Genomic DNA, 13,384 nt, shown 5'->3' with positions numbered 1-13,384 from the left:
TTGAAGTCTGTGTTACTTTCTGGGAATAGCTTAATTGGTAGAATGCCTTCAGGTTTGGGGATGTTGTCTAATTTATCTGTGCTTGATCTCTCAGGAAATAAACAGTAGTTGTCTCTGTACTTCTCTTCATTCCTCAATCGAATCTCAAATTGATAATAGCACGAAAAAAAGGAAAAAGAAAAAAAATCATCTTTTTAATCTTTTCTTGATTTCCACCTCCAATAACTCAAACACCCATTTTCTATTTTTGTCAAAATCTCATTTATTTCTATTCTTTTCTTCTTGAGTCACTTTAAAACTGACACTTCTCCTATCAACAGTAAAACCTTAACTATCCTCACTTTCACCAGGTACGGTGCCTTCTCAGATTTGAGAATTTCATTAAAAATTCCACTATAAAGTTCCTATTAGATTCATATATGATAAATCTAGCTTGGTGCCTATTAGGTTGTGAGTGAATAATGCTATGTTTGTTCTCAACATTTTCTTAATCTTTTACTTAGATGTAGATGAATAAAGCTTGCTTGCGCTGAACTTCAGATTTTTAGATTAAGGGTGTGTGAGAACTGAGAAATTTACTTCATTGTTAGCTGATTTTTCCCCAATTAGATTAGCTAGAGTGTAGTGGATGTGGATTTGTGAAGACAAAGAGGAGAGTGAAGGAGAGTTGGAAGGTGAAAAAGAAGGGTCTGATCGTGACGGTGAAGTGGGTGTGGATTTTGAAATTATATGCTTGCTACTAAAAAATGCCAAAGGCCTAGCGATCTTAACTGTTGCCAAAGCTGGTGCACTTCTCTCTTACAAAATTGGTACTAGTTTGGTTGTTGCTCGAAGAGCAGATGGATCATGGTCTGCGCCATCAGCTGTACTCTCCCTGGGCTTAGGATGGGGTGCTCAAGTAAGGAGAATATATGCATGTTTAGTTCTTGTGTAGTATTATTTCACTAATATGTTTTTGCATACTATTATGAGTTAATTGTGAAAACCGGATAAAGAGTAGAAGGAATGAATGTGGACCTATTTCAAATCACAAACAATATAAACAAATAAAAATAAAAGAAGCCAGAAGAACCCAATAATTTAAAGTAAAAAAATACAAACAAAAATAAGAAGCAAAGAGGAAAGGCAGAGTTATATACCTGCGTGACTGAGAAAGAGAAGAACACGTGAATTCCAAAAGTTGCTGTAATAAATAATTTGCTTCTGACATGTTGTAGTTAAATTAGTTGAGCAAAAAAATAAAGAGGAGAAGCACGCAGTAAAGAAGAAGAAAAAAAAACAAAGAAAAAGAAAGAGGAATAAGATGAAGTACTAAACCACAGAACACCGAAAAAAGAAGAGAAATAATAAGAAGAAGAAAGGGACAGAGAGCAAGAAGAGAAAGAGAAGAGACAGAGAGCTAGACCTGGGAAGTGAGACGAAAAAAGAATCCAAAAAAGAGAAGGAAGAAGGAGAGACAAAACAGAGAGAATGGGGAAGATTACCTGGGAGGAGAAGGCTGCTGCACAACACATAAAATTAGGGCTTATGATATGATTTCAAAAAGGGCAACAATGGAATAATAATAATATGTAGGGATAAAATGGAAAAGAATTTTCATTAAAAAATCTGTGCCCACTTTGTTAATTTCTGTGTCCATCATTGTCTCTTGTAAAAGAGTGGACACAAAAATTAAAAAAACTGTTCCAGAGACAATATGTCCACTGTCTATGTCTCTGCTACCAAACACGTTTTAATTATTTAATGTCCATGTCTTTGTGTACTGTCTCAAAAAACAAACGCTACCTAAAAGATTCCTAACAACAGGACAACATTGAAACAATTTTGAAACCTTAGGGACTTAAATAGAAGGATTCAAACGTTAGAGACAATTTTGAGACTTACTCCAAACGTTAGGGACAAAAACGATACTTTACTCTTGTTGGGATTGTGTATTTATTTTTGGTACAAGAACTAATGAATGTTTGGAGTGGATGGCAATTTTGATAAGGTCCAACTTCATTTTTGTTGTGGATTGAGCTTCTATGAGTACTATTTTAATTTTTAATGTTTAAAATAAATTTTAATTTGATAATATCAAATATTTAAAATGTTAGAAACTAAAACCAAAATAATATTTTATTTTTTTTACTTATTTTATCATTGGTTGCAACCGTTAATATAATCATATCATTCATATGTATGTCAACGTGGGAGTTAGTGAGATGGGAAGCTAACAAGTGTGCCAAAAACCCGAACAAAAGCTAACAAGTGTGTAGGCTGTAGAGTACTAGGTGGTTGGCGCGTATGGAATGGGACTGTAGTTATCAAAATTGCAAATTTCAAATCAGCTAGTTAAGGGGAAAAAATCAATAAATCAACTAAGTCAAATATGTTTGTATTCTTTTTATTTTGTAGTAGTTATTGGTGATTTTTCTTGTGAGATACAAATATATTTGTAGTTATTTTTTTAAGAATTAAGTGATTTTTTTTATGAACTGCAACAAAATTAATTTATCATTAATTTTTTAATTTAAATTATATTATATTTAAATTTTGTTGGTAAATCAATTTAATTTAATCTAAATAATAATAATTAATATATTTTTTTAATAAAACAAATGGTTTATATTTATCTCGTCTCTCTACTATTAATATATAAAAGAATATAGGTAAATTAGAATATCCTCCAATAGGAAGACGCCGCGTGGTAAGAATTACATAGCTTTGGCCAATCATAAAGAAGGCGTGACGCAATGCTCGGGGACCCCATTAATTTATAATTATATTTAAGGTTCATCTGAATTAGGTAACGTGCTATTATAAATCCATAATTTCGTAAATAAATAAAACGGCGAAATATATCGTTTTTCATTCAGATCGCAGTGTCCCACACGCGCATACCCACTTCAAATCAATAAGGTTGGGGAGTCTCTCTGCCGGAAGGGAAACAGAAAACCCTCTTTTCGTTTTCCGGCGATATCGTTCTTTCTTCCAACCGTTTCCGGCCATCTCATCTCCCAGCAACCATGGTATTCCTCCTTTTCTCCTTTCTTTATTGTTTGTCTTTTTTGGTTAAATTAATCTAAGGAAATTCATCTTTCTTGAATTTCAACCTAGATTTAGATCTAATATGTTCGCTTCTTGATTCTCAGCTGCAGTTAGGTTTTCTTTATTTATCGAACTCGATTTGTTGCGTTTGATACTTTGATATTCAATTTGATATGAAAATTGGTTTCTCTCAATTCTGATCGGATTTCTTCTAATTAACATGTGATAATATTCAATATTAACTAATTAATTCCTGAACTCCACGGTTCCTTCGAATTTTCGTTAATAGCTTGTGGATCGTTTTGCCCGTAGGTTAATTTAGGGTTAGGGATCTGATCTTAATTCGGTGAACAAGTCAATTATGTATTCCCAATGTGATGTTCTGTGATTTGGATTGATTCAATTTATGTAACGATTTTGATTGAGATGATTATTATTGTTAATAAAATTGGGGAAATTGGGTGTAGACGACATCAAGGCGACTTGCGGACAGGAAAGTAGAGAAGTTTGAGAAGAACATCACAAAAAGAGGGTTTGTGCCAGAAACTAACACTAAAAAGGGAAAAGACTATCCTGTTGGTCCAGTCCTGCTCGGTTTCTTCGTCTTTGTTGTCATTGGATCATGTGAGTCTACTTGTTCCTCTTTTTCCCCTTTCTTTCTCATTCTAAATTGCCGTTATTATTAGAACTACATTCTTATTTCTGATTAATATTTTACCGATCATAATGATATAGAGTAATTACTTGGTAGTTGTATGTGTTGTTTACACAAAAAAAACATCGGTGTTAATAACACGCATATATAGCTGGAAACTTGTATTCGCAACAGGAGATATTCTGCAATGTCCTTTGCGAATTTCGGAAAATTATGTCGATTGTATTGCAATGCTACTTGGTGACTCAAATGCAGGATCTTGCTTTCATATCTGTTTTTCCTTCAAGTGTAGGGATGGATGACATAGAGTTTTCTCTTGAGTATTAGGATAGTGTTTGGTAGCTGATTTGTAATATTTTTATACTCTGTGCGCCTTTCTTCCATTAGCATCTTCATTCATGGCCTTCAATTTTCCAGTGTTGCTAATTCTTTTTTTGTGTGGGTTCCTTTGACAGCTATCTTTCAGATAATCAGGACAGCAACGAGTGGAGGCATGGCATAATTTGAGCTATATGCTTTGGACTGTGTCGTCATCTCTTAGCGCTGTAGAAAATGGCAATACTTTTGTACTCGTTCTTGTACTTGTACTAGACTCGGTTCCTGTTCACGTTTTGATGAACTATGAGGATTTCTAATTAAAATTACTACTACTACAGTATTACTTTTTGCTATTCTATGCCTACTTTAATTTTATACAGACCGGATGACTTTCTGAAACTAGTTAACTAAGGATTGTATTTAATTTTGCTTTAACTTGTAGTAATTTTAGCAATAATATAGTTCATAATTAAACCATAATTTGTAAGAGACTAAAACTAGGGAAAACCAAATGAGATGATAGATCGTTGCAAAGAGATAGAGGTGGAAAAAAAACACTTTTTGAATAAAATAAAACCATCATTTTTTCACGTAATTGGTGCCACCTTATAAAATGCTAGGTAGGAGTCGGTATATAACCGTCCTTATACATATACAAAAAAAAATGCAAATATATAAAGTTAATAAACTAGACTTTTAGTAAGTTACATGCATTTTTTTTTGTGACTGAATATAATACAAACAAAAAAACATAAGAAAAAGAATAGCACTCCTTTTTAATAATAACTACTCTAAGTATATTTATTTGTTTAAAACAGCAGTCTTAGATATATGCATTTTGTTATCTATCCATACATATTTTGATGGTGTCAGTAAATTTAAACTAAAATAAGAACAACTATATTTGAGAGGGGCGAGAGAGAGTGAGACGAAAACTAATAGGCTGCGGGCTGCGGCGGATTGCCAAAATCCGTCTCTAGGGCTGCGTTATTGAGAATAAAGTATAAAAGAAAGTGTTATTGAGAATAAAACATAAAAGATAGATATACAAAATTTTGTATTTTTGTATTTTGTTTGGTGATAAATTAAAACAAATTATGAAAATTTAATTTATTCTTATTTTTTTCATTCAAAAAATCTGAGACGAAAAATATAATAATAAAAAATATAATTTTAAAAAATTAACAAAAATAATAAAAGAAAAAATAAGTTGTGTTCTTTGTTAGTCTGTGTTGTTCTTGTTAGGATGGATAAATATATTAATTGAGTGTTTTTGAACACATTTTATGCTTATGTTGTCTCAATAAACAACAATTCAACTAGGTATCATTTAAAAGTTGTACAATATTCAACCTTTTATTACAATGATTTAAAAAAAAGTAAAACAAACACATCTAAAAATTATAAATAGATCTAGTGTCTTTTTAAAATTAAATACACATTCAAAATACAAACTAAATAAAACTAAAATTTAAAATTTAAATTTCAATTTTAAATTTCTATTTGATCTATTTGAAGATTTAATATATTTAATTATTAATATATTACAATTTAAATACACATCCAAAAATCAAATTAGTTAGAATTCAAAATTTCGAATTTAAAATTCTAAAATAAATCTTAAACCATCTTAAATCACTAGTAAAATATTCGTTCCGTAAAGATTTAGAGCTGCATCGCCTCTCCCTCCTCATCTGTGGCTGTTTTCGTCTTCTCCGCGTTGGGCACTCCTTTGATCTCCTCTTTCGGCGACGCGTTCCTCCCCGCGACGCGCACTTTCCCTTCGTACACCCCCGCGCCTCCTCCATCGATGGGCTTCTCTCCGTCTGGTCTCCTCCCTCGCGCCATGCACAACCGCCCCCTTCTCCCGCGCTTTTCCTTGTCTCTTTCCCCCCACGTCGCACTCCTTCTGTCTCTGGTATTTCTGCTTGCAAAATTCTAAAAAAAAATTGGTTGAGTTCATTCATGAAGATATGTTATCCTTTTTTTAGCTTAATAAAAAATTCTATTTTTTTAAATTTATGTATAATATTAGAAGTGTATGTGTTTTTTTTTAAATGTATTTGTGATTATAATTTTTTTTTCACTCATATGTTTGATTTGGGAGTTGTAATATTAACCTAATTTGGATGTGTCAATATTTAATTTTGGATGTGTTTGTGTTGTTCATTATGTTCTTATGTACATATATAAGTTTTTTTACATGAGTTTTGGATGTGTTGATAAAATATTTAGAGTGCATTCTTATAATTTTAGATGTGTATTTGAGCTTAATTTTTTCTGTGTTCAATATGTAATTTAGAACTACAATGAGAATAATTTAGATGTGTTAACACATAATTTTGAATGTGTTTATGTTGTTTATTTAATTTTAGATGTGTTTTTGACATGAGTTTTGAATGTTTTGAATAAAAAAAATTGAAGTGAGTTTAATTGATTTTGAAAACTTCACTTATTTTTTAAAAATTAGTACACGAAAAGTTGTTACGAGTTTTATGGTTTAGTTTGCAAAAAATTAATGTATTGCAAGTAGTTACAAATTTTACGGCGATAAGTATTTAAAATAAAAAGTAATTCTTTAAAAATAGGAAATATAATTAATTAAAAAATTAAAATAATAAAATATTAGATTTAAAGGCTGAATTTTGTTGTACAAGTAGCATTTTCCAATAACAATCAAAGGCAGCCTAGCAGATGGCACAAGGTAAGGGAGCCGATTGACATTTGCCAACATGCCCGCATAGGGCATTAGCACTATCATTAAGCTAAATGGCATTGAGAAGTGGCTCCTTTCATAAACTACCATGATCAATGTCTAAAAGAGATAGATTTATATCTTAGGTAAAAATGGGTCTCTTCATTCTGCGTTCTTCATTTTCCCTTCTCTATCTTTTTCTCTTAGATGGATTTATTTTCGTGGGTGGATCATTCTACAAAGAAGAGTAAAACAACAAAGATAATGTTAAGAGCTAATACTTTTGGTAAAAGAAAATGAAGAATTGATTACTATTCGTTCAAATACAAGATAAAAATATATGTATTTCTCTGTTTAGACTGTAGAGCCATGAGAAATATTTGGATGTTCACAGGCCGGAACACATTTAATGTATGGTTCATAAACAATTATAATCTTTGAGTATAGATTTTTTTTTTCTTTTTAACTTTTATAATACACATTAAATGTACATAGGAACATACAAAAATTTATAGCAAGTCATTGGTAAGAAGAGGCTGAGAACGATCGGGGTTTCTCATCAAAGCAGCACACACCAAAATGCATCTGTTCACGTCTTCACAAGCCAACATCCCAAAACTATTCGCTATGACTGCCTTCAAGATAGATGTAGCATAAGGCCTTGTGTTCAGTTTATAACTTTATATATTGCATGTCAAATAGTGAGTGTTGAATGTTGATAGATATGTTAATTTCTCTATTACAGCGGTTGCTTCCTTGTTTCTTTGGCTTAATATGGAGAAAATTACCATCATAAGTTTAGTTAAAATGTACCTTGATTGGTTGAGGCATCAAAGTTGGAATCCCAGCTACTTCCAAAGTACAGTTTGCAAATTGTGAAAGTACAAATCATTGTCACACTTGTAACGTGTGAGCAAGAATTCACCATCGTTTTGACTTTTGAGACCCCTTGACATGTGGCATACATACTTGGTAACTCGATACCCTGTTCTGCTTCAGAAAATTTTAAGTAGTGGATCAAAGACGATATGAAACATTTTACACCATTTTTTTTTTAATGTGGAATCAAATTTAAATAAAATACGTGCACACACACACACACTAAGAAAAACCTCAACATTTATCACAGATCCAAGCAGATCCGTCCCTAAATCAAAACCTTCGCCCTCAAGTGGGTTCAAATGAAAACCAATCACTCAAAACATAAGAGACCAACACAATCATAAAACTGGACAGTATGAAGAAACTGAATCGCTGTAACCTATAAAGTATAAACCATAGATATCACTTTTCTTCACAAACATATTGAATAAAAAACTAGGTTATCAGGTACATGCTTGATAGCATGAAGAAACACAAATCATTACAAACTTATATCATCTTTTCATACACTTTGTTTAGCCAGCAATGAACACTTATCGTTAATACATCGGCACCAACAGCCAGAAAACACATCAGTGGAGGGGAAAATGTCACACCATTGCTGTATCGTAAAAGCTAAATCAAGCCACTGCAGTTAAGCATGGATGAAATGCAGTACCACATGCTATAGACTGCCGCTTTCTTCCACGTGGCGCCACACACCCAGGAACCTTCAGCCATTCCCTGCTTGCTATGTTGTAAGTAACCAATCGATTCATGTGTTTCGATCTCAAGGACAACATAAGCAAACCTTTGTTCCCCAGGCAAGTCATTTTAATGTGCTTCCCATATAAGTCCAAGCACCATTCATTTGGCATTCTGTCTACCTCCTTCCATAAGAGCGTCATCTTCTGCAGCTCCCATATGCATACGCAGGTGGCTGCATTTTTTGTGAGCAACCCAACAAGCATAATCCGGCCATCACACTCGGCCAATGTGTGGTCAGTTAGATGCAATGGGGCTGGGATTATGTACTGTTTCCAAACCCCAGTTGCCATATCATAGGAAACAATCCCTTCTGGATCCGAATGCATGAAGTAAATTGTGCTGTCAATAGAAATAGATTGGGACTTGAAGTTGAGTGCTAATGGCAGCTTAATACCTACAGGCATGTTTCCTGGACGGCTCCAAGACTTCCTCATGGAGTCATAAACCTCATATTCTCCATCACAAGTAACCCATAGGATCTTGTAGCCTGCACCAGTTAAGTTCCCATTTGCTGTCATCCCTACAGCAACCGGAGACCAGACCTTAACTGACCTAGCAGGTAATTCCTTGAAGGATTGAGTCAATGGGTTGCAAACAAAGAAGTTTCGCTGACCAATTTCAAGAAAGCAAACTAGCCCCCCAGCAGACGCCACTGGGAAAAGAATCAACTTTGAGGGCAGTGCTGACACGGCTGGGTGATACCACTTTTTAATAGAAGGGTCGTACATGGCTCCTGAGTTTGCACGCTCTTGGGTTACGATATAAAACCACGGGTTTGCGTGTTGAACTTGTGCACAATGCTGAGAAAAACTTGGAGAATTCAGCAAGGAATTCCAACGCCAGCATACAGAACGGAAACGGAAAAATGTGGCAATGGGAAGTCGAGCAATCACAGCCTCTATTAAATCCTCTGGAAAATCTTTCCAAATTTGTTGTTCCATAACTTCAGTCATAGAGGACCTTCCAGATGATTTCCCCCTGCTCTGATCTCTTCGGGGCTTCTTTGTAGATGGATGTTTTAGAGGCTCCACCATCCTCAAATTTCCAGACTTTCCAGCTGCCATTACAAGGCCACAGCAGTCATCTACAGAGTTATCATCAATATCAAGGAAGGACCATCTGTAAAAAAAATAAGCGAAAATGTTTAACATACTACACACCATTAGCTAGCAAAATAAATGTGCATACTAAGATCAGCATGATTCACAATATAATAATAATAAATCACCGTTAAACATTTATTATACAAAGTGATATTCTATTTGAAATTCAGATTGAGCCACCTCATACTTCAACGATCGAGAATGTAACACCATGATGCAAATAATGCACAAAATCCAGAATAGATGTTGCATAGTCAATAGTGAACAAAATCTCAGCTCACACCACAAACATGGCTGTTTCAAATATAATCTAGTTAATAGTAAAAAACCAAACAGCTATTGCTAGAGATACTATTACTAAGTAGCAAGTACATGATAAGTAGAAAAATCCAGCCATGAAGTTTGCAATGATTGCTTAACGCAATGTCAAATGTACAGTTCATTATGTCACTGTTCCTAGCTCTAGAAGTGCACGAAATCAACCATATTTAGTAGGGGGTGATAGCAAACCAAGGTGATCCATCTACTATTAACAGGAATTCTTCAAAATGCTAATAGTAATCACTGTCAAACAGTATTGTAATGTACAAACACATCTTCGCATTCAAATGCAAAGCAAAGTAATGATCGTTCTTAACACTTTGCTGCTAAAAAAAATAAAGCACCCTTAACCGCAATAAGTAAAAATAAGATGATTCTAATGTTCTTAATAGCAGGTCTCTCTACAGTGTGAGTGTGTCTCTTCTGTTAATTATCTCCTTTATTGTAAAACTTTGCTCTAAACTACCTACTGAACAATGAGTATTTCAAGTTCAAGTTCATAGCATTCAATTTTGGCTGATCAGCAAACCAATTTTTGATTTTGCAAAAATAAAAATAAACAGAATGGGATTATGCAGCAAGTTTAAAAATAAATAAATAAGTAACAAAGTCATGAACGGATGATGAATTAGTTAGGAAAGGTGAGAGAAGAAGAATTTTGGGGGCAAATGGGAAGACATATGGTGATGAATTTCAGAAACGATGCTTGTAAAGTGATAGAATTAGGCAGGGAAAAAGAAAAAAGAAAATGTTACATGGAGAAAGTGAGTTACTTTAGCGTCTTACTAGGTTACCGTTCCAGAAATTAGGGAATCAGAACCGCGACGATATAGGCGATAGCAGAAATTGAAGAAAGAAAGCGAGGCGAAGGAGGGTTGAGAAAAAAACGGAAAAGATTAAAGAGAGTAAAAAGCAAAAGAGGCATGGGAAAATGGAAATAGATCTAAGAGAAAGAGAAAGAGAGATACCTGGGATGATTGTGAAGAGAAGAAGGGTGAAGGATGAAGGAAGATGAAGGAGACGTTGGGGAAGTTGTTGAAGATGTGTGAAGGAGCTGGTGCAGGTGAGCGATTAGGTGCCTCAGCATGGCAGCCTCCCTCTTCTTCCTCCTTCTTCTTCTTCTTCTTTTGCAGTTCTGTGTCTCTGAAACCCCCTCTCTCTCTAACCCATAACCAGAGAGGTCCGCGTGTTCTGAGTATGGAAGGAATTTCCACGTTGGAAGAGAAGAAACACAGCGCAGTTATAAGCTGAGGCTCACCCGTGCGCCCACTTTATCCTCTCTCTCTCACTCACTCACTCACTCCGCATTTTCCTTTCTTATCAACTATTCACTTTACTTTATCCCCCTCCCTCCTTCCTTTCCTCCCTTAATTATTTTTTAACTATTTTTAAAATCGCCCAGTAAATTTTCAAATTACTTTTTTGTTGTATGGCTTAGCCTTGTGGGATTCCAATTCCATGCAAAAACGTGAATGTAACTTTGAAAATATGTACGACTGAAGAAGAGTCTGAGAATTGGAATGAATTTGAGCACTGAATAATTGCATATATGCAAATTCAGTACGATCACCAACCAACACAGCACAACAGAATGCAGGCCAGTGCCACACAGTCACACCTTTTTTCCATCGTCACATGTTTTTACCCAAATACCCTCCACTACTACTCATTCCTCATAAGTGCCTTTGCGCCAAGGGGTAGTAATTATGCCTCCCCACGCCTTTTGACTCACTTCTTTAATCATCTATCATTATTTCATCAATTTTTATAAATTTCTTATTTTATACTTTATGTTAGGCAAATACAAAACATAGGGACTCCTATGGTTTCAAGTCTCTCTGCCATTGGAATTTACACTTTTAAGTTTTAAGCCACTTAACAAACAATTATTTGGACTAATGCGGTATTATGATAGAAATTATACTACAAATTAAATATAATGAATTTTAGACTAATACAGTGCAATATCATCATTGTATTAACATATATGTCTCTATAATAATTAATAGTTAAGTGAATGACTGTTGTTGGCTAGTCTATTTTTGTAAAAAAATCGTGACTTAGAAGATGGGTATTTGTAGGTAGCAAGTACTCCTTCACCAAATCAACTCATATACATACCAACATTCCCAAGCTATTTTACAATGGTATAGAATAAAGACTTTTATCTTCTATATCCCACAATTGAATTTTGAATCCCAAATACTTAAAAATTTCCCAAATGGATGAAACCTCTCCAAAATAAAAAAGCTTTACAATTTCCAAGATATTTCTCTTCATTGTCTTGTCATTTCATTGATCTTCTTGAACAATGAATATAGAAGCTGATTAGTGAAACTTTTATTCATCACACATGGAACTTTTTTTTTCATCTTTATTCTAATAAACATAATGGGGACTATGGTATGGTATGTATAATGAAAAGAAAAAAAATGATAAAGTTGGGAAGCTTTGTTAAGGAGTGTCATGATTAATGAGAGACTTAAAAAGGAGGAGTTAGTAATAGAGGGGGATTAGAGTGGGTTCTTTTGAAACTTGAATAGAATGATTAGGTTAGTGAAAAAAAACAAAGAGGGATGGGGATGCATATTTTGCGGTGAGTAATGATTTCATTTGCACCCCATATGGAAATGATACATAGATAAGTATTACTTAGGTGGTTATATTCATAATTTCATATATTCCACCCTCCCTTTGGTGGGTTGGTACATAAATATATGGTTTGATAACTCATGATGATCATCATCATGGATTCCCTTCTTTTACGTGTGCATAATTGCATCCATCTAACCATCCATTACTTCTACGTGTGCCTTTCAGATCCCTTTTTTTATCTTCTATATTCCTTAATCTCACCGCCTTGCCGATGTTACCAACTCTATTTTCTATTTTCTTCCTTCCTTGTTCCTTCCTTTTCATATAAATTCTAATGATTCTACGGGCACCATATTCCACAGCCCTTTAATTATTAATACAAATTTTCTTAGAAAATGTGCTTCATTTATTTGACAAACACAAATTTCCGGTCAAATACGCATAGAATATATTGGGGAATAACGTGTTATGATTTCTTGGCGTTTACAAAAACAAAATTAAAAGAGAAAAGAGACAAGGAATTCTCCAGAACGTGAGAATACATTCCATTGGATGCATGCTTTCGATAAAAAAAATATATAAGTAATTAGTGAATTGTTTGTTTGTTTGCCTGAAAATGATGATGTATTTGGGGACTTTGATAATGATTCATCCATGAGAATGAGGCAGGCAGTCAAGTGTGAACATCATTGCACATATCTGTATCTGACAGGGGAAGCTCATGGACCTTTGTTTTTCGGCCTCGACAACTTCATGGAGTTCATCGTTTAATGTGCCAATATTTTGGGCCCGGTCGTGTTCTTAATAGGCTAGGCTAGGCCCCTTCCTAGTATTATCTGGTTACAACTTTATAATGGGCCATCTAATAATATAGTAATAGGCCCAAATAGAAACTGCCTTATCAGGCGCAAAACAAAAAGGGCTCATTTTTCATAGACCAAAATTTGAAACTTTTTAATACTACCAAAAAAAAAAAACTTTAATAGTAAGGTTTAATTATTCTATTAGTTAGTGTCTATAATTTTACCAAATTTACAA

The 13,384-nt window shown here is 34.0% G+C and overlaps 2 protein-coding genes across 2 annotated transcripts; one reads left to right on the top strand and one right to left on the bottom strand.

The window, feature by feature from the left end:
• On the top strand, positions 2,768-4,378 carry LOC107631985 (stress-associated endoplasmic reticulum protein 2). Its single transcript, XM_016335598.2, has 3 exons — positions 2,768-3,011; positions 3,498-3,654; positions 4,141-4,378. The coding sequence occupies exons 1-3, from the start codon at positions 3,009-3,011 to the stop codon at positions 4,185-4,187; spliced, it is 207 nt and encodes a 68-aa protein (XP_016191084.1). The 5' UTR covers positions 2,768-3,008; the 3' UTR covers positions 4,188-4,378.
• Positions 7,940-11,284, bottom strand: LOC107631986 (F-box only protein 6). The gene is made up of 2 exons (XM_016335599.2): positions 10,720-11,284; positions 7,940-9,446 (listed from the first exon to the last, which is right to left on the bottom strand). The coding sequence occupies exons 1-2, from the start codon at positions 10,836-10,838 to the stop codon at positions 8,201-8,203; spliced, it is 1,365 nt and encodes a 454-aa protein (XP_016191085.1). The 5' UTR covers positions 10,839-11,284; the 3' UTR covers positions 7,940-8,200.

Source organism: Arachis ipaensis, chromosome B03 (genome assembly GCF_000816755.2).
Source record: "Arachis ipaensis cultivar K30076 chromosome B03, Araip1.1, whole genome shotgun sequence".
Classification (NCBI taxonomy): domain Eukaryota; kingdom Viridiplantae; phylum Streptophyta; class Magnoliopsida; order Fabales; family Fabaceae; genus Arachis; species Arachis ipaensis.
Note: the sequence above shows the minus strand (reverse complement) of the source record. Positions and strands in the feature narration are given on the sequence as shown.

Coding starts and splice junctions, on each gene's coding strand:
- LOC107631986 (XM_016335599.2), bottom strand. CDS start 10,838: ATGCTGAGGCACCTAATCGCTCACCTGCACCAGCTCCTTCACACATCT. Junction 9,447..10,719: donor TCTCTTCACAATCATCCCAG/GTATCTCTCTTT, acceptor TTTTTTTTACAG/ATGGTCCTTCCTTGATATTG.
- LOC107631985 (XM_016335598.2), top strand. Junction 3,655..4,140: donor CTTTGTTGTCATTGGATCAT/GTGAGTCTACTT, acceptor TTCCTTTGACAG/CTATCTTTCAGATAATCAGG.